The sequence below is a fragment of the Protopterus annectens genome, chromosome 3.part0 (assembly GCF_019279795.1).
Source record: "Protopterus annectens isolate FY-2018-M chromosome 3.part0, PAN1.0, whole genome shotgun sequence".
Classification (NCBI taxonomy): Eukaryota; Metazoa; Chordata; order Ceratodontiformes; family Protopteridae; genus Protopterus; species Protopterus annectens.
The window spans coordinates 505,785,607-505,808,447 of record NC_056731.1 but is presented as its reverse complement, the minus strand read 5'-3'; the positions used below and the strand labels follow the sequence as shown (position 1 = coordinate 505,808,447).

At 38.7% G+C, this 22,841-nt stretch overlaps 1 protein-coding gene across 3 annotated transcripts in view; it reads right to left on the bottom strand.

Annotated features, from left to right (window-relative positions):
• The window catches only part of CTNND2 (catenin delta 2), a 6,416,678-nt gene that overhangs the window by 81,093 nt on the left and 6,312,744 nt on the right, over positions 1-22,841 (bottom strand). For all 3 annotated transcript variants that reach the window (XM_044064921.1, XM_044064922.1, XM_044064923.1), the window contains one exon: positions 16,996-17,069. In XM_044064921.1, the coding sequence (XP_043920856.1) occupies positions 16,996-17,069 (74 nt within the window). The remainder of the gene's footprint in view (positions 1-16,995; positions 17,070-22,841) is intronic.

Genomic DNA, 22,841 nt, shown 5'->3' with positions numbered 1-22,841 from the left:
CATATGTTTTTAAAGAGTCTTATGTCTTTTTGTATGTCCTTTTTAATATATTGAAATTTTGTATTCCGACCACAGGTGGCAGTGTGGCAAAAGTTGGGAGTTATATTGTAGTATTTAAACAGGATGTGTTGAATGTGTTTATTTCCTTTTCTGAGGAAGTTGGTGAGGAGTCACAGACGAAAAGCTAAACAGAGACTTTGTGGCTTAAATAAACATTGAGTACATTCACTTATTTGGTTTGGACATTTTTTACGGATTTTCGAATTTGGTGTGAAGATCCCTTGCTTCTCCTTGTGTAGCAGTTGGTTTTGTCTTTTTTACCGTTGAGTTGGTTTTCTTTGTTTGGATGCCATGTCAATCGCTGCACCAGTATCTACACCTTCTTCACCATCGGCACAAGCTGGAGATTTAACCTTACTTATAAATCTTTTGACCCAAAAGGTTGAGTCATTATCCCAATGGATGGATGGTCTTATGGGAACCTCTCAGTCCTTGGTGGGCTTTTCTTCAACTCCCACACAGCCACTTGTTCAGGAGGTGGATGGGCTGCAATAATCGCAAGCTGTAATATCAGACGTTGGGGGAAGTAACGCTATTGTTATGCCACTATCTCAGTAGAGAACAGCCCAAATGGATTCTTGAGCTTTGGGAAATACACTGAGATCTGGCCAGAATGCCCAGGGGGTGATGGCCCCATTGAATGCTAATAACCTTAATGGAGTGGATCAAGGTATTTTACAGCCAGATCTTAATAATTGGTTGAAGCGCCCGTTTTGCTTCCATAATACTTCCAGAGACTCTGTTTTTGAACAGAGTAGTTTGGGGAGCATCGAATTACCTCAGAAATTAAATCTGTTCTATCAAAAATTAATTAAGTTAAGAAAGTTACAGTTAGAGGTTGCCTATTTTGGAGAATTCCAGCGTTCCAAAATAGTACCCAAAAGGGCTCCATTTGTGGCAGTATCCTACGGGCCTGGAGGAAGGCTCGGCCTTCCATAAAGATTTAATTTCTCTCTTTGATAATCATGGGTTTGAGCTCTTAAATTTAATCTGGCATCATTACCAGGAGGCAGTTACCTCTCTTTCAGAGGAGCTAACTATTTCAGATGAAGCTATCAGGAGGGACATTAATTTTTCTAGATACAGATTTGATTACGATCGGATCTATACCAGTATAGACCAGCATATTTCCAAAATAACTGCTAACAAAGTCAAAAAGTTGGAAAGGGACATTAAAGCTTATAAGGAGGGCTTAGCATATCCCAAGCCTCCTAAGTCCCAAGGCAATTATTTGAGTACATTAGCTCGGCATTCTCATGATCAGAATGGAACTGAAGAAGTTAGACCTGATGTGGTTAATAATGGCCATGATGGGGGCCCTTCAGATGACCCCACTGAATATAATTCAGTTTGAAGGAGTGACCGGATAGCTTCACTTAACAAATCGACTAATCCTCCTTTGGAAGGTGAGGGCTCAAATTTTCAGAACCCAGCCTCGTCACCCCAACCGTCTCCGGGATGGAAATTCAAGAACAGACCCAGGAACAGGAGGAACTGACTAGGATACAGGCTGGTCCTTCTAAATCGGGTCAGTCTTCCTTTGAGATAATATTCAACACTGGAAGGGACTTTAAGATCTATAATTTTTCCGGGTTTTCTTTTCCTCCACCTCTGATTGATCTTCTGGCTAAGGGCCTATCGTTTGTACCGGCCCGTAGGGCCAATTTGGCTAACACATTGGTTGACTTAAAATTGTTTACGAGGAAACTGAATTTACACCTTCTGCTAGGGGACCAGTGTTCTTCTCCAAAGGCCTTTTCCATTCCCAGCACCTTTAATCCACCCCTGCTTCCTTCAGTCAATGTTTTTGATCAGCTATGTGACCTGGACATTCGTGCTACTCTGAAAACCAAGAAGAATGTTGGCTTTAATACTACCAAGGAGGAATTGGCTTTACTTGAATTGTTATGTCACTCAGGGGTCAGAGTGATGCAGCCAGACAAAGGGAGAGGTCTAGTGGCTATGGATGTGGAGGATTACATTAAGACAATGGAAGCTATTTTGGCCTCTGAGACGTATGTTGAGGTATCTAAAAATGAGTTGAACATCAACATATCACATGTCCGTTCTTATTACGATGACATGTTTATCAATGGGGTGATAGATTTGGATGTGTTCAATTATATTTCTATATCCAACCCCAAGATTCCATCTTTATTTGGCAACCCTAAGATCCATAAGAATATGTTGGATCTCCCCATGTGCCAATTGGTCAGCGCTAGGGGGAACATGACGTATGCTGGAGCCAAGGTTGTGGACACTATCTTGAAAAAGTATGTCATCAGTGAGGAGCACATCTCAAAGGATTCTTGGTCTTTTTTAGGCAAAGTGAACCGGATTCCATTCAAAGCCGAGAATCATTTCCTCACTATTGATGTGATAGACTTGTATTCCTCTATCCCCCACCCAGTAGCATTGGAATCGATTCAAGCGATTTTGATTTCGAAAAAAGCTCCTGCCAAAGAAATTTAGATGGTCAGAGAACTCTTAGACATAGTTCTTACATGCAATTATTTCTTCTTCAACAACCAATGGTTCCATCAAAAGATAGGGGTGCCTATGAGGTCCCCTTGTGGGGCCAGCGTAGCAAACTTGGTGATGGCATTCTGGGAGAAGGAGTTTGCCTTCCCTAACCCATTATTTAAAGAGAAAGTCCTATTGTATACCCGAGTTTTGGATGATATTTTCATCATTTTCCAAGGGGGGAGGTAAGTAGCAGACTCCATCCTGGAATGCTTTAATACATCTACTGAATTCCTTAGGTTCACCTCTAACTTTTCCATGGAGAAAATTGCTTATTTGGACGTTGATCTGTTATATAATATATATATATATATATATATATATATATATATATATATATATATATATATATATATATATATAAGGTTGCTATATAGCCAACATCCATCGCAAACCTACTTTTTCAAACTCATATTTTCACTTTGAAAGCAACCATCCCTTTCATCAGAAGAGGTCGGTAGTCAAGGGCCAACTGTTCCAGGTGGCCAGGATGGTGACACTGGACAGTGATTTCATAAAGGAATGTGAGTTTATCAGAGACCTCTTTTTGAATAGGGGTTATCCAGGCCATCTGATTTCAGACCTCTGTAATGAGGTTAGTCGCAAGAGGGAGAATGGGGTATATCCCCCCATTTTGGGCCAGTCTAATGCAGATCAAGGTGTGTTGGTCGACGATACCCAGACTAGATCTACTTATGCCTGCAGCTTCATCACTACTTACAGTTTGGATGCGGGGGCTATTGCTTCTATTATTATGAAGAATTGGTTTTTACTTACACCAGACAATCAAGGTCCTTCAGCTTTAGGGTCAAATCCTCAAGTCATTTACAAGAGAGGTTCCAACTTAAAAACATCCTTGAAAGGAAACCTAGACCTACTCAGGCATGTTCGGGCATGTTCAAATGCAACATGTGCAGATACTGCCAATACGTGAAAGCGGGAACTTATTTTGCAACCACAGAGAAAAAGTACAAAATCCAGGGGAGGTTCAACTGCGTCAGCACATATGTGGTTTACCTGGCCCAGTGTTCTTCATGTCCGGTTTTCTATATAGGGAAAACTGACCGGAAACTACATGAGTGCCTATATGAACATCTATGTGCCATTAAGAAAGAAAAATTGGTTAATGCACTTACTATACACATTAGCGAGTGCCCGGGGCATGGGTTTAGCTTTACAGTGATTGATCAGGTTGTGCATGATAACAGGGGGGGCCCTGTTTCCTATTTTTTGGAACTCACAGAATTGCTTTGGCAATTCAGGTTGGAAGCATACCATTTTCCAGGCTTGAACAACATGTTGTCAATTTCCTGTGTTTTGAAATTGAAAAGTTTGATAAGGTAGTTTTGCTATTTTATACGTTAATGTGCAAATTATGATGCATGTTTTTCAATAGCCTTTGTTTTTAAAAAAAATTTTTTGCACATGTATTGCTTCATCATGGGTCCAATTTATTTACCTTGAAGTAAATTATTTGTTTTATTTTATTCGATATTTCTGGTTTCTCTTTTCCCAAGTCAAGCCTGTTGGCTATTGACTTATTGTTTTTTAATCTCTATCGTTAAGGGAGAGTTTTGTATTTACATATGTTTTTAAACAGTCTTATGTCTTTTTGTATGTCCTTTTTAATATATTGAAATTTTGTATTCCGACCACAGGTGGCAGTGTGGTAAAAGTTTGGAGTTATATTGTAGTATTTAAACAGGATGTGTTGAATGTGTTTATTTCCTGTTCTGAGGAAGTTGGTGTGGAGTCATTGACGAAAAGCTAAACAAAGACTTTGTGGCTTAAATAAACATTGAGTACAAGTTTACTTACTTGGTTTGGACATTTTTTACGGATTTTCGAATTTGGTGTGCAGATCCCTGACTTCTCCTTGTGTAGCTAATGGTTAAGGAGTTTGTCTTACAAACACAAGGTGAAGAGTTTGAGTCTCACAAGGACACACACAAGGTGTTATAAGAGATTTGGGAGCATAGGTTGACAGCAGCCTCTCTTTTGACCACCAAATTGCCACTGTGACCAGAAAGTCCTATGTGGCACATCTCATTACTAAGGGTTTTGCATCCAGGAAGAAAGAGGTCATTGTTTCCCTCTACTCTTCCTTCATCCAGTTATCGACTACAATGCCCCATTTGGCATGTATCTCACTAGACACCTGCAACAACTGGAGCGGCCACAAAAGTACCTCACAAAGAGGATCCTAGGCCTTAAACACTTGTCGTATATGGACAGACTCAAAAAATTCCAACTATTCTCTGTCTCATATCGCCTACTTAGAGGTGATCTCTGCTTGACATACAAAGCCATGTCTGATCCAGCTTTGTTAGAACTGCTACATCTAAAGAAATCCCAATCCCTCCACACCACATGCTATAGTGACCTCAACCTCATTACCACAATCAACAGAATGTGCTGGAGGGACAGGTTCATAACCCAGAGACTGCCCTTGCTATGGTACTTCCCATACATGTCAAACAGAGCACCTCAATGTCCCTCTTCAAGAGAAACCTTGATGAGTGGATGGGAAATAGAAAATTCACCTCCAGTGTCTCTACTTGACAGAGGCACTGGGAACTAAGGTCGGGTGGTACAATGTCAGGGTAATCCTATGGGCTAGGTTTGTAAAGGCTCCAGGGCCATTAGCCTAGTACAAACCCATGAACCTATGAACCTGTGAACGAGGGATAATTGGCTAGGCTTAAAATGGCTAGCAAGGGCAGTTAGCCTAGTACTAATCTATGACTCTATGATCCATCATCTGGCACATGTGGCTTTCTCTGTAGCTTTTTTTTATTTCTGGTAAGTATATTGTTACACTAACTCCTACTAACATTAATTTAAAAGCAGAGAAAAAAAATCAATAATATACTCAGCAGTTCAAGCACAAAACATTGCCTAAGATAACTACTTTTCAAGTTAAATACAAATCAGAACAGCATTATTTTATCATCTAAAAGTGTAGCACTAAATTAAATAGATACACATTTACCCTGAAAAATACTTCTGAGCAAGTTTACTAAGCTTCAAACCCAAATGCACATTGAGTCAGTACATAATTTCTACTTTGAGCTGTTAAACAGCATGCCCATTTCAAATCAGGAAAATGCAATTCTGTCATTTTCCGGTGTTGCTACTAGTAACATTTTAAGGACACATCATGTCTGAGACTGCACAAGAGGTCTGCTTTTCCATATATAAATAAATATAGTATTGACTTAAGCAGTTAAGCATAACAATATAAATATATAACAGCAAAATTACAGGATGCAAGCAGGGTTAAAAAGTGAACTGCTTACTACAGAGAAAAAGCGATTACACTTAACAGCCTTAAATGTTGAATTTCTAGGACCACAAGATTATTTTTAAACAGAACTAGTTAACAGTTTAGTCTGCTGCAAATTTACAACACATGACTGGATGGCATGCAATTGGAATTAAAGGGACTTTTTTTTCTTTTCCCTCCCCAGGCTCTTGTCCAATGACCTCTCTACTTTTGCCCAGTTGGCCCATTTGTTCTGGCAGAATGGGATCTAGACATTCCTTTGTCTAGGCAGCCCATTTTTTGTCCCAGGAACTCTATAAGAACTTTCCACACACACATATGCACAAAGACACACACACACACACACATTTATTAAACTAATTGTAAAGACATGTAGTATTTCGTAAAAAAAAAAAAAAAAAAAAAGCATGAACCCCTGTAGGATAATGCATTTAAACTTTCAAAAGGAAAACATAGTAATGAACCGACTAAATTTAGTAGAATTTTTTTCTTATCGGGGGGGGGGGGGGCAGTTGCTCTTACAAACTAGTGATCCCAGAGTCGGTTAAGCTGCATTGTGTAATTGACTGGTAAGGGCTTCTTGTGAAAGTTTACTTGAAGAAACGAAACCACAAATTGAGTCAAATTAGACTTAGAAACGTGACCACAAAAAAAAGTGTATACATAATTGTATTATTAATAATAAATAATAATTAACTAAAGATCTGCTGCAAATGCCTAGTGGAACTGCAGTGTCTGAAGTGTGTTTCTGGTTGTCAAACCTTCAAGGCTCAGAAAAAGTCATCACTGCTCCTGGAAATACCTCAGACAGGAAAGGTATTGAAATGTGGATAAAATTGCTGATGGAATTGAACATTACATTTAGTTTAATACTGTTAGTTTTCTGAATTTGTTGGATAGACATTATCAACACCATTGTTTTTGTCCATTATTAACTGGTATTGCTTAAGTCAATATAGGATTGGTATGCCCAATAAAAACTCTGTGTAGTCATTTTAAGCTATTTTATTAAGTGTATTATTCTGTTGGCATCTTCTGTTTTTATCTGTAGAGACAGCTTCCATGTACAAATAAGTACAGATCCTACTAATAATTGGATTATGGACCATCTTAAGTCTTAACCCATCCAGGCTACAACTTCTGGCATAGTGCAGCAAATAATACAGAGCCTTAATCACAAAAAGTGCATATTTAAACCTGCATGTACTACTCAGTGAAGAATACATTAACTCAGTGAAGAATAAATTAAATTTATTTTGCCTTTGCTTAGATAATTCATGCAATACTAAAATGCATGATGTATGCGGAAGGAATCTCTTTGCAGATTTTACAGACTTCTTATGAGTACAGAAAATTCAAAAACACTCTCCTTTCTCCTGCCAAATATAATGTCACAAACAACTCTGACCCAAAAGAAACCGCCGACCGTGGTAAACAAAGAGGCCAAATAAAAAAGCAAGGCTTTTTATTCTTTTTATTCTAGCGCTTCAGTAACCCAGCCACTGGGGATGCACAAGCCAGTACATTTCTTTGTGCCGTTCCTAAGCCCAGATAAATGGGGAGGGTTGCATCAGGAAGGGCATCCGGCATAAAACCTCTGCCAAATTACTTATGCGGAGAACATTTCATATTTCCATACCGGATCGGTCGAGGCCTGGGTTAACAACGACCGCCACCAGTACTGTTAGCCAACAGGGTACTGGTGGAAATTGGGCTACTGTTGGCCGAAGGAGAAGAGGAGGGGGGAGGCATGCCCGAAGGCAGGAAGAGAGGAGGAAGTTTAGGAGTGTAGTAGTGAGGGTAGGAACTTTGAATATTGGCAGTATGACTGGTATAGGGAGAGAGCTAGCTGATATGATGGAGAGAAGGAAGGTTGATATATTGTGCGTGCAAGAGACCAGATGGAAGGGAAGTAAGGTCAGGTGTATAGGAGGTGAGTTCAAATTGTTCTATCATGGTGTGGATGGCAGGAGAAATGGGGTAGGGGTTATCCTAAAGAAACAGTATGCCAAGAGTGTTTTGGAGGTGAAGAGAGTGTCTGATAGAGTGATGTTTATAAAGCTTGAAACTGATGGTGTAATGATGAATGTTGTTAGTGCATATGCTGCACAAGTTGGGTGTGCGATGGATGAGAAAGAAAAATTTTGGAATGAGTTGCATGAAGTGGTGGTGAGTGTACCCAAGGGTGAGAGACTAGTGATTGGAGCAGACCTCAATGGGCATGTTGGTGAAGTGAACAGAGGGGATGAGGAAGTGATGGGTAGGTATGGTGTTAAGGAGAGGAATGCAGAAGGTCGGATGATTGTGGATTTTGCAAAAAGGATGGACATGGCTGTGGTGAATAAGTATTTTAAGAAGAGGGAGGAGCATAGGGTGACATACAAGAGTGGAGGAAGATGCACACAGGTGGATTGTATCCTATGTAGGAGGGCCAGTCTGAAGGAGATTGGAGATTGTAAAGTGGTGACAGGGGAAAGTGTAGTTAAGCAGCAGAGAAGGATGATGTTGGTGATCAAGAAGAGGAGGAGTGTGAAAGCAGTGCCAAGGATTAAATGGTGGAAGTTAAAAAAGGGTGATTGTGAGGTGGAGTTCAGGGAAGAGTTAAGACAGGCACTGGGAGGCAGTGAAGAGCTACAAATAGCTGAGTAACTACAGCAGAGATAGTAAGGGAGACTGCTACAAAGGTGCTTGGTGTGACATCTGGACAGAGGAAGGAGGACAAGGAGACCTGGTGGTGGAATGAGGAAGTACTGGAGAGTATACAGAGGAAGAGGCTGGCGAAGAAGAAGTGGGATTGTCAAAGAGATGAAGAAAGTAGACATGAGTATAAGGAGATGAGACACATGGCAAAGAGAGAGGTGGTGAAGGCTAAGGATAAGGTATATGGTGAGTTGTATGAGAGATTGGACACTAAAGAGGGAGAAAAGGACCTGTACTGATTGACTAGACGGAGGGACAGAGCTGGGAAAGATGTGCAGCAGGTAAGGGTGATAAAGGATAGTGAGGGAAACGTACTCACAAGTTAGGAGAGTGTGTTGAGTAGATGGAAAGAGTACTTTGAAGGGCTAATGAATGAAGAGAATGAGAGAGAAAGAAGGTTGGATGATGTGGGGATAGTGAATCAGGAAGTGAAACAGATTACCAAGGAGGAAGTAAGGACAGCTATGAAGAGGATGAAGAATGGAAAGGCTGTTAGCCCAGATGACATACCAGTGGAAGCATGGAGATGCTTAGGTGGAATGGCAGTGGAATTTTTAACCAGATTGTTTAATGAAAATTTTAAAAGTCAGAGGATGCCTGGGGACTTGAGAAAAAGTATTTTGGTACCTATCTTTAAGAATAAGGGTGATGTGCAGAGCTGCAGTAATTACAGAGGAATAAAATTGATCAGTCACAGCTGGAAGTTATGGGAAAGAGTAGTGGAAGCTAGGTTAAGAAGGGAGGTGATGATTAGTGATCAGCAATATGGTTTCATGCCAATAAAGAGCACTACATATGAAATATTTGCTCTGAGAGTGTTGTTGGAGAAATACAGAGAAGGTCAGAAGGAGTTGCAATGTGTCTTTGTGGACTTAGAGAAAGCATATGACAGGGTGCCTAGGGAGGAGTTGTGGTTTTGTATGAGGAAGTCGGGAGTGGCAGAGAAGTATGTAAGAGTGGTACAGGATATGTACGAGAGTAGTGTGACATTGGTGAGGACTGGGGTGGGAGTGACAGATAAGTTTAAGGTGGAGGGGGGATTACATCAAGGATCAGCTCTGAGCCCTTTCTTATTTGCAGTGGTGATGGACAAGTTGAAAGATGAGATCAGACAGGAGGCCCCGTGGACTATGATGTTTGCAGATGACATTGTGATATGTAGTGAGAGTAGGGACCATGTTGAGGAGACCCTGGAGAGGTGGAGATATGCTTTAGAGAGGAGAGGAATGAAGGTCAGCAGGGGCTAAAACAGAATATATGTGTGTAAATGTGAGGGAGGGTAGAGGAATGGTGAGGATGCAGGAGTAGAGTTGGTAAAGTTGGATGAGTTTAAGTACTTGGGATCAACAGTTCATAGTAATGGTGAGTGTGGAAGAGAGGTGAAGAAGAGAGTACAGGCAGGGTGGAATGGGTGGAGAAGAGTGTCAGGAGTGATTTGTGACAGACTGGTACCAGTAAGAGTGAAAGGGAAGGTCTACAAGAGGGTAGTGAGACCAGCTATGATATATGGGTTGGAGATGGTGGAATTGACGAAAAGGCAGGAGTCAGAGCTGGATGTGGCAGAGTTAAAGATGTTAAGATTTGCACTGGGTGTGACTAGGATGGACAGGATCAGGAATCAGTATATTAGAGGGTCAGCTCAGGTTGGACAGTTTGGAGACAAAGCAAGAGAGACGAGATTGCGTTGGTTTGGACATGTGCTGAGGAGGGATGCTGGGTATATTGGGAAAAGGATGCTAAGGATGGAGCTGCCAGGTAAGAGGAAAAAAGGAAGGCTTCAAATAAGACTTATGGATGTGGTGAGAGAGGACATGCAGGCGGTGGGTGTGAAAGAGCATGATGCAGAGGACAGGAGGAAATGGAAACACATGATCCACTGTGGTGACCCCTAACAGGAACAGCCGAAAGAAGATGATGATGATGATTCTAGCACTTTGGTGTTTCCACCTTCAGGGAATAACCTTATGAGTACAGACTAGTACAGTAAGGTTTACAGTGAGCTTGAGGAAACTTTACTTTTGCTGCCTGAAGAAAAAGGAATTCAATGTATGTAACTCCATTGCCTGCTTTTATATCTTTGACTCTGAATGCAGTGTATATTTGGGCAAGTTTCTGTCAATCTTCGTCTGCTCAGCTAACCTATATTATATCATTCAAGTATTCACCACTTTGACAGATCAACATAAAACACAGTGATAGCAGTCCAGTTTTGAAAACGGAACACGTTCCACTCCAAAAGTAATAATCACTGACTTACCCTAAAATATGTGTCAAACTTCTTCAAGAAAAAATAGCAATAAGGTTGCAGCCACAGCCACCACGTCTGTCCACTCCACAGACAGCATGACAAGAAACATATGACGACAATGCTACGTGGGTACATATGTACGTACGCATGTACAAATTACAAGGCATTGCAAGCACACAGGCAACATTCAGGAAGTTCTACACACACACTCGCATCTTGCAGACAAGGTGGAGTAGACGAATAGGCAGAATGAGAGGAACTCAATGGCATCGGGATTTTCACAGGTAAACTGGGATTTCTCTGTTGAACTCGGGACAATCCTGCCAAAATATGGACGTCTTGCAACCCTGGTAGCAACATAAAAGCAATATAAATAATAGGCTTATATATACATGAAAAGTGTATATATAAAAGTGTTATTATATTCTTACGAAAGTTATATATTTCTAAATGTATTATACACTTTTAAATGTATTATACATTATAATATTGCAGTTGAGTAACTGATGATGTACTGATTTTACATTTAATTGAAAATATTTTTTTATTGAATGGTTGTATCATGTGTTTCACTGAATTGACTATTTAAAGTGTGTTTTAAAATGAGTCAAGTATACTGATGAAGGGTGTTACCCAAAAGCTTTATCTTGTATTCTTGTGAATAAACCAAGTATTTGAGAGCTTTTCAATTGTTTCATTTTTATTTCAGCTGATGTTCCACAGCACTCCTGCTTACATCTTTCCACTTCCTTCTTCTACAGCTCTGGGTTCAAGTGCAGCACCTTCGTTGTTGATGAACTGTGTTCAAATGCACAGTTTTAACTCCATTTTGAGGCTTAGCTGACAAATGATTAGTTATGGTAGTCATAAAGTACTTGAAAAGATGTCACTGGTTTTAGTACAATGAGAGGGGTGTGGACAGTGACCACAGATACATTTACAGTTAATTAAGCTATACTAGTATTTACATAATAATGCATAATTTTCTGCCCTTAAACCAGTGGCGGCTGGTGACTTCAAATCAAAGAGGGGCTGCAGGAGACAGCTGAATGGTGGGGCCAATGGAAAGAGGTGTGGCCAACTAGAAAGGGGCAGGGCTATGTTCAAAACAACAAAAACTGGGACTTTAATTAAATATGCTGCCCTGGGTGCCAAACTATCATTATGAAAGTCCAATCAAAACAAAATGAAGTGAAGAAGAAAATAAAATATTTCAATGCATTGGCTACATGACAGCTTACTTAATATTTAGATGGAAACAAAAAGGTTGTGAGGCATGAAAAAAATAAATTACTTTTTAAATAAAGCTAAAAATGGCCAAACGAAAAAAGGCAAGCTACTAGGCTGAACAAATATAAACCAGATAGCCGTTTATTTAGTACTAAGTGAGCGCTTTCGGTAGGGAAAACTTCCCCACCTTCTTCAGACAATTGTTTTACAAGTCTGATAAAATCTCATACCATTAAATACTATGCATAAATATGACATCACAACTGGCTGTTACCAATAAAACAATTAACATGAATTCTAAAAATCTTCTAACAAACATCAAAAACATAAAATGTATACATATTAATTTAATAAAAACATGATGTGTGTCAAAATAAGAAGAATAGCAGCTAGCAGACTGAACATGTAAAATTGTGGAATAGTAATTTACATTTATTTATTTACATTTATTAGTAAAATGACATTTGTGGATTTTTACTATTCCACAATTTTACATGTTCAGTCTGCTAGCTGCTATTCTTCTTATTTTGACACACATCATGTTTTTATTAAATTAATATGTATACATTTTATGTTTTTGATGTTTGTTAGAAGATTTTTAGAATTCATGTTAATTGTTTTATTGGTAACAGCCAGTTGTGATGTCATATTTATGCATAGTATTTAATGGTATGAGATTTTATCAGACTTGTAAAACAATTGTCTGAAGAAGGTGGGGAAGTTTTCCCTACCGAAAGCGCTCACTTAGTACTAAATAAACGGCTATCTGGTTTATATTTGTTCAGCCTAGTAGCTTGCCTTTTTTCGTTTGGCCATTTTTAGCTTCAGTTTTGTTTGTGGTCTTAATTTACTTTTTAAATACATTACTGGAATGCCAGTCGAAATCAAGTATAAAAAAACAAGCAGCACTCAACTCAAATCACTTCTCCTTGCATTGCAGTTCTAGTTGTAATTTATATTCGGCTATATAAAAGTACCAAGTAACATGCTGAAAGTAGCAATCTCTGTGATACAGATTACCCCCACTTGTAAAAATGTTTCTTATCCAAAAAAGACATCCTGCCTGACAACAACTATCTACTTGTTTCATGGGGAAAACATGATCAAAGTAAAAAAATAACAGCAAACAAGAAAAAAGCTCAAGATACATTGCTTAAAGGATTACTGCACTGGTTATGGACCACGCATGATAGATTTGCATTCTGTTTAGTTTATGAGTAAAGCCTGCAAAGATGACTGCAAGTCTCCAACAAATGTAATGAGCTTCTGAAAATACTGTAATCCTGTCCTTTATTACAAATACTGTCATATGCATTTTAATAGCTAAGGCTTATACATTATCTAGTTATGTAAATATTCTCTGAATGGCAGCAACAAAAAGGCTTCCAATGTTGATAATTCTTTAACAGTATGCTTACTGAAGCTTACTTGCATCTTACAATCTCAGACCAACTTACCTGATGGTCATTAAAGCATTGCTACTTAAACAGGCACTGGAACAGCATGCATTTCCTGAATAAGGAGCATAAATCAACAGTATAACAATATGACAGAAAACCCGAACATTCTGTAAAATCAAGGACAGATGAAAAGCCACTGTACTACTTGTGTCTACCTTGGATGGGGGCTACTTTTCAGACTTGCACTGCATAACTGCTTCTTGCCTTGCTTGGACATATCCAGAGTCACTACATGGGGGAGTGGGGTACAACAAGTATGTCACAATTTGAAATGTCTCTGGCTGACGGTGATGGACCTCACACATTTGTCATACCTTTCTAACTCAGAGCAACAAATCTGGAAAAAGTCATAAATAGAAGTGGGACAAAGGCCCAAAAATAAGGGCAATTTTTAAATAGTGCTCTTATAAACTTAGAAATATAATAGAATAGTAGGTCTTGCATTAGTATGAATTTTCTGAAGGGTATGAAATCTGAAACTCAAATGTCTGTTATTATTTTCTAACTTCAATCTTTAATGATTTGTCACTAATTTGCCAGAAGGCCACAATTTTATGAAAAATGGACCAAAAATGTGATGCAAAAATATAAAATAGCCACACAATACAGCTGGGAACCTGTCAAAGAAGGGACACTTTTTTAATATTAGTACTGTTAAGTTGAGCAGCTGACAAAATAAGAGAATCTGCATACATTTCTGAAATAAAAGTAATCTGTAACTCTGATCATTACAATTATTTATTAATTGTAAACCCTACACGTTTCTTCCAAAATTGCCATTTTAAGGAGGGATTATTAGCGGGAGAGCAACATTTTGAGCCAAAACTGGGGACAGTTGAGAGGTTTGGATATACCTAACTCTATAAAGCGATTTGTTTGCACGTACACCTCAACCTCTTAATGCAGGAAATGTGGACAAAGCCAAATATATTGAGTGAGCAAAGAAACAAAGTAATAAAACTTGCCCTTGTATAAACTTAGTTTATAGAATAACAGGTCTTGCTTTAGCAAGCATTTTTCTGAAGGGCGTGAAGTCTAAAACTCAATGTCTGTCATTATTAAGTGACTTCATTCCTAAACCACAAATTTTATGAGGGACAAACCAAAAATAAGAAGCAAAAATCTATTCATTCTGTGAAAATCTGGACAGGTGAGAGGTATAGTTCAGCTGGGATAATTGTGTGGCAGAAATCCTACACAAAAGACTTAGCTCCCTGGCTTCATCACTTTCAATAGCATTCAGACTCAAGCAGTGAAAATATTCAGTAACAAAAAAGTTTGTGCTTGTAGACAGTTGATTAAACTGGTTCCTAATTGAACACATCTAAACAAGACCTGGGAGGGGGTATACCTGAGCTGATCACATAATCCATAATCACCTTCCTGATTGTATTAAATTATATTCCTTGTATAACATAGTACAGTTTTTAGAGGGTGTTTTAAATTTATTGTTTTGAACATTTTACAGTAAACAATGAAACAAAATGCCTGCACCAATAATGACAAAAACTGCCCAATTCAAAACATTTCCATCATAAAAATCTACTCAGACTTCTACAGTCCACCAGTATCTGTAAATATGCACAATTTCTGCAGAAGTAAAAGTCATCTAAATAATTCCACATTAAAGAGATCTGTAACCAATGATGAGGTTGCTGCTAGCAAGCAATTTTATACTTCATTGTTTTATCTTCAAATAGTGTATTTTGAAAAAAATGATCAGCTAGTAATATTGCAGTAGGAATGGATGGCAAACTGATAACAGGTTCATAGTTACTAGGTATCTCTGCCAAAGAGGACATTCTCAGGACTGCAGCATCCACCCCCTTTAAAAGTACAACATAGTACAGTATCAGCAATGCATCTAAATGCTGTGGGAGTAGAAGCCACAGCCTTCTGCATCAAAAGCAATTATTCAACCTGTTATGCTACTAACAATGCAAACAGACTCAGCATAAGTAGCACTAAATTTCTCTTCCCCTGAAGCTCTCAGCTCCTTGTAAAATCCACTTGACGCTCAACTGTATTTCTCAACTTTGCAGCACAAGAAATCTGGAAAAAGCCAACTTTTATTGGTGGGGGGACAAAGCCCAAAAACCAGGGACACATTTTAAACATCGCTTGTATAATCTTGGAAAGTTGCTAGAAAAAAAATGTTGTGTTACCACCATGCATTTCCCTGCTAAGTCTTGACTCCAGGACCTTGTGCACTACAGTAAGAGCAACATACCACTATGCAAAATCAACTGCTTCTTGAAAGACAAGAAGACTGAAACTTAAATGGCTATCATTTAGTGAATTCAGTTCTCACCATAGCTCTCAACCTCTTAGTACAAAACACCTGGACAAAGCCAATAATGGGGGAATACAGCCCCCAAACATATTCAGTGAATTCAGTTCTCACCATAGCTCTCAACCTTTTAGTACAAAAAACATGGACAAAGCCAATAATGGGGGAATACAGCCCCAAAAATAGGGATACATTTCAAATATTGATCTTATAAACTTAGAAAATTGCTAGAATAAAAGTTTGTGTTACCATGTATTTTCTGAAGAATACACAGTCTGAAATTCAAATGTCTGTCATTATTTAGTGAATTCAATCCTTCACTGATTACAAAAATCCAGACAACCACCAGATTTTATGAGGAGTAGAACAGAACAAAAATATGAGGCAAAAATCTGAACAGTTTTCACAAGTGGTGGTGGGTAGGGAATTCAGGATCTTGCTACCAGTAGGCATTTTACACACACACACACACACACACACACACACACACACACACACACACACACACACACACACAAACACACACACACTATATTCCCTTGCAGCTTCATTCCGAACACACCAGTACCTGTATATTCCCCTCCAGCTTTGTACTTAAACCAATTCCCTTGCAGCAAGAATGCCAAATACAAATCCCCTTCCAGCTTTGTTGTGAACCCAGTTCCCTTGCAGCAATGGTGCCAAATACAAATTCCCTTCCAGTTTTGTTCTGAACCCAATTTCCCCTTCCTGGGAGCCAATCAGTAGCTATCCATCCATGTACATGAGTGCAGATATTGCAGTCCAATCCCCTTCCAGTCTATGCAGTTACAAACCGCATAGACTTCTGGGCATCTGAACACTGATGCCTTCTTTTTTTAATCTGGACTAGTTAAATAGCAGTCCGGATAGGAACTTGCCAAGCATGCATGCGCAGTTCTGGGATACGCAGCTAATTATTTTACAATTCTGTTTTCTTTCATTTTACAGCTGGGGGACTGCAGTCCTGCAGTCCAATAGCACGAGCTGCCCCTGCCTTAAACACTGAATCCAGAGACATTTAATTTGGTAAAACCATAAAAAACACAGTGATTCTGAATTACTTTGTTTTCATGCTCATGCAATGTATATAAATTACTTTGTTAGTTTATGTGCATGGTGCACAATAAACTACACTCGTTATATGAAATCAAGTTTCAGTTTCTTGTGTAATGCATACCTGATTGTGCTTGATATCTTCACTAGTTGTACCAAAGGCATTCCTGTACAAAGTTGCAGTTCCAGAAATCTGAGCTTTAGGGGAAGAAAGAAAAAAACAAGCACATTAAATTATGAACTTAACTATAACATTAAATGATATGGAAACTCAGATGTTCTTTCAATACAATGGAAATTCATGTAGCTTCTGAACTCACATGCTCAAAAATATATGTGCATATTTAACTGTTTTTGTTAGAAATATCTGAATACAAATGACCAGCATGCATATACTGATTGAATATATTCCACTAAAGTACAATTGAAACTTACAAACTATTATTATATTACTGCGTAGCAGCATTTAATTTCATCTTATTAAGTTCATGTGATTATTATCTGCATGGTTGGATTTAATTTAATTTTTAATGGGTGTACATAATTTTGCATTAAGAAATCTACAGAGTATGTTTATATAGACTGAATTTTAAGAAGAGCTGAGCTACTTGCAATGTTTTGTAACATGGATCACTTCCCAATATTCTTCCAGTTGTCTTGTATGCATCTGTGTTATACATATATTACTATGCGTTAGCATGACTGTAGCATATTATGCTAAAGATAGTGCTCTTGTTGGATTATACATTATGAAATGAGGGCAAAGTAATACGTTGTGTTTATGGTTTAAAAATCCATTCTGGTAAATTGGTTTAGAAAGCTGTGAAGTCTGACTACAGATTACATCAAAGTGCAAGGATGAACTCAAAAGAGCCACTGTGTTAGTATTCATGACATACTTCACTAGAGATCGTTGAAAGTAGCAATGGTTCACATGCCACCATATATATGGCCTGATAATATTCAACTACACATTCTGAGACACTTGAACCAAGAATAAAGTTTGGTTGACAAAATTTCCTGATGACACTAAGTTTGAATACGTAGTAAATTCAATAATTCATTCTTTTGTTCTTCTCATACTGCTTAATTTTGCTTACATTCATGGGGTGCCAGAGCTTATCCTGGCATTTGATCTGCATAAGGCTTAGTGACTATTTCTGAATGGGGTTGCCAATCTAACATACCATGTCCAACTACATTCACATTGATACAGTGCACGTGAGCAATCACACACACACACACACACACACACACACACACACACACACACACACACACACACACACACACACACTCCTTCAGGTAATTTGGAAACAAGTCAATTAACCACCATCTTTGGGATGTGAGAAGTACCAGAGCCCAAAATCGAACTGGAGAACCAAGTATTGTCAGACAGCATAATCAACTACTGTACAGACAGCATCAAATTGATCTTCATTAGAGAAGTATATTGATAAATTATTTTCATTTGAAATGATAGTATGAATATTATTTAACAGTACCAAAACATTTAAAATGCATTTAGACCAAAGAATGTATTTTATCTATATGTCTTAAATGCGTATAATTCTAAAGGAAAACACCCAAGTGAAAGAAGTGGGCGTACACTTTACACTAATTTCACACTTGACTGTGACACAGAATAGTATGATGGAATATTTTCCTGACAGAAGCATTATGTAAAGCAGATGGAGATCCAGAAATGTCACTGTGATGTTACCAGCATCCTTCAGCAGAGCAATTATGGGACATAATGCCAGATTTGTATTCGCAACAGAAACTAACTACATGTACCATTCTGAATTCAAAGGTTATTCAGTAGGCAAATTTCAGAGGTTCAGAGATGAAAATGCCTGTATCATACACTTTACATTCAATTAAGTGTAATGCATGAGTTTACTTAAGAGAATATGTGAAAGGCTTACGTATTGCTTAACAACAATACGGTATGCAAATGAATGGGGCTTAAACTTCTGATATTAAGATTAAATCTTTAAAATGTGAATTTATCCTGTAAAAACAAAATTAGCAATATGTGACTAAGGGATAAATTCTTTGCATAGTGGCTAAAATGATTATGGTCATACCACTCAACTTCCTAAGACAAGAAATCAGGACAAGGTCTTAAATAATGGGGGGACAAAGACCTAAAAATAGGGATAGATTTTAAATATGTTAGAATAACAAGTTTTGCTTTAGAATGCATTTTCTGAAGGATATAGTGTGAATCACAAATGTATGTCATTTAGTGACTTCAATCCTCTGTAGTTTGCTAGAAAAAAGAAATTTTAAGATGAGCAGACCAAAAGTATGAGGCAAAAATTTGGGCATTCTGTGGAAATCTGGACAGCTGAGTGGTATGATTATGGAAAAGTGTCTCAGTGGAAGGTATGCTAGCATCTAATTTTACTCATTTTAAAATAAACTGGGTAAACTGATGACTGGCATCAAATGTAATTATAACAGGTTGGGTATGGTCTTCTGGCAGTCTCAGTACTTAATTTCTGATCAGACTATTAATAACTGTTAAGTGTTGAAAGGGATAGCAAACCAAAAGGAAGAGTTCAAAAAGTGTTGTGGAGGTTCATCTTCTAGTTTTGCTCCTTTGACATGTTAGGGGATCGTCTCACCAGTATTAGTGACATTTTACCTATCTCCTGGTAATATGGCTTTTATACCATAATTTCCACATTTTTATAATCTATGTATGTCAAATATTCAGACAAGAGCATAGAAAGGGTCAACAGTATTACAATTATTCAGCAATCAGGTGCTCGATATAACTATTACTGTAACTTAATCACCAAAGGGGTGTACACTATCACACAGCAGTATTACAGTTATCCACCAAAAGGGTATACACGATCATACAACAGTACTACAGATATTCAGTGAAAACCTATCGCACAACAGTGCTACAGTTATTCACCAAAGGGATATACACTATCACAGAAAAGTACTACAGTTATTCAGTGAAGTGGCATACATTATCAGAGAGACAACCTACAGTTATTCAGTGAAGTGGAGCACAGTATCACAAACTTGTACTACAGTTATTCACATTAGGGGTGTAGATTATCATACCATCATAGTACAGTTATTCATTGAAGGGGTGTACACTATCACAAAAACATACCACAGTTAATTACTGAATGGGTACACACCATCATACAGTCATATTACAGTTACTCAGTAAATGAGGTGTACAGTATAAAAAAGTCACATTACAGCTATTAAGTGAAGGAGTATACAGTGTCACACAATATTAAAACAATAAGTGAAGGGGTCATACAAAAGTTATTTAGTGATGGGGTGTTCACTTTCACACAATATTACTACAGTTACTCAGTGAAGGAGTGCACTGTATAACTGTTATTCAGTGAAGGGGAGTGAACCATCACACCATCGCACTGCAGTTATTCAGTGATAGTGTGTGCATTGTCATACAGTCTTACTACAATTACTCAGTGAAGGAGTGCACACTATCACATAGTTATACTATAGTCAGTGAAACCCTTACAAGCTTTTCTGCTGCTCTAGGAGCAGCTCAGTTGTGCACTGAGCAGTGCTGCCTTATTGAGCAACCTTAGCCTACACAAAATATAGGTCTCTCTTGTAGTCTCAGCACTACCAACCCAGTCCTGTCAAATTAACCTATTCCCTTCCCTAATAAGACATCATGGATGGGCAGCTGCCAGCTTCCCATCATCTCTTGGGCCAGTATGACAAACATGGGCATCCTGAGGCAATGTAGCAATTGTCTCATTTATACTGACAACCACTTACTCCTGAAACAAATACTTTATGTGAGCGATGTAGTTACATGATGAAATTGCAGGCAAAACTCTCACATAAGGACAAGTTGAGTGCCAAACAGGTTAACAGCACATGCATGCTTCCACACTAAATAAGGACATGACACAAAAACCCACATAAGCGGAGGTACTCAGTAATAACTTACCAAAAGAGCAGAGCCCTCCCAAACGGAAACCACTTAACACACAACAATGCAAAAAAAAAACAACCACAACGCATAATAACACACACACACCAGTGTCTCAACAAATAAGCCCAAAAGGCATTACTTCACAAAACCTAATGTACTGGTCAAAGGTGAGTCTATTGTGAGATACACAGATGTTCCCTCACCAGGTTGGATAAGGAGTGGGTTACAGTTAGCTGCGTGTCGAGTGCCAGGATCCATCAGGTCACTCAAGCACTCACGCCACTTATTCACAAGTAGTGGTATGACTTCATCACAGTCCATGTGGGGGTCAATGACTTGAGACATACCTCACTGGATGATATGAAGAGAGACATAAGTTCTCAGATTATATGTCACAGACAGGTATAAGCCTAGCCTTAAGCAGCAGTCTACCTTCTCCAAGGATGATTCCACAATACAAAAAGAAAATGATTGATTTTAACAACTGGATTAGCTTCTGGTATCAGTCCAAGGGGATCCAATATGTGTCAGCCTTAGAAAACATGGTTGACAGGCCATGTTGCTTTGCCAGAGATAGCCTGCAACCGTCTCCTCTAGGTTTTTAGATACTGGCAAAGCCATTAGTCACCCTAATTGTCCCTTTTTAAGCAGTTTCAAAGTAACTAACCTTCTAACATAACAAAATCCTCTCTAGATAAATTCAAGGTACTGCTGCTTAATACTTGAAGTCTAAACAAGAAACCACACTCCCTGGAAGCACTCCTCACTTTGGAAGATGCTGACATCTGTGACGTCACCATGACATGGTTCAAAGATGTGGAAAGCATCCCAGCCATGCAGGGCTACAAGTCCTTCCATATGTTCAGACCACAAACTGAGCATGAAAGAACCAAAGGAGGAGGTCTAGCCATCTTCATTAAGGATAAGTACACCTCGAGACCGGTCAAACAGTACAACTCTCTTGAGCTACTTCATGTCCAATTAACTATAGGTAAAGCCCCCTACCACATCATAGATAGGTATATGTCCCCCACAATGAAACAGGAAAAGCATACCACATACCTGAATTTAATGGAGTCGCTTGCCATACAGCCCAACACCTTACTCATTGGTAATTTAATTGACTTTGTCAATGCAGATGCTCTGGAACAGCTAAGTCAGCACACCCCAAAAAAGCTCAGATGTCCTGGACATAGTAGTCACTAACATGGGAAAGCACTGCACTCCCCCCATGTGATGTCCTACCTGGTAAGATTGACCATAAATCAGTCTTGTTCAATGTAATTATAAGGCCAGATACCCCATCAAGCTCAAAAATGCTTAAGAATTATTTTCTAAAACAAATTACCATTATGGTATAAGATGTTTCAAAGCCTCCTCAAATGCAGATAACACAGACTCCTATACAGAGGTTAATGCCAATGTCCTGTATAAGCACTTAGCAGTTGTGCAGAATCAGCTGTACCTGACCGGATTAAAACCAGGTCTTGCAGAAAAAAGAAGCCACCCTGGTGGAGCCCTAGTATAAACAGGCTATACAACAAGAGAAAAAAACTAAATGTCCAAGATCAAGAGGAAACTGCCTCAGCAGAGGAAGAAATCTCTCTCTAACTTAAACAAATTAGAGATTATAAGGCATTCTTTAACTACATCCAGAATATAAAAGGGAATACCCAGCCATGTGCTGAACTGGTTTTGGTTGCACTACCCATACTCAACTGGAGGTAATAGCCACTCTGCTAGCTCACAGATTTGGAGAAAACTTCAACCTCCAGTCCAATACAATCATTCCCCAAAGTATGTGCTACCATTCCTCAGCCGATTATCTCAAGAGAGCAGGCCATCCCAGTGCTCTCTAAGGCCAAAAACACATCATCAATGGGACCAGACAGCAGCCCAGGTTGTCTTTTAAGCAACGTAAAACATGACCTAGTAAACCCACTTGGATCCTGGTTTAACAATGCCTGAGAACTGTAACCAAATAAAAGTGGTGGTAACTATACTCCAAACCAGAAAAAGTC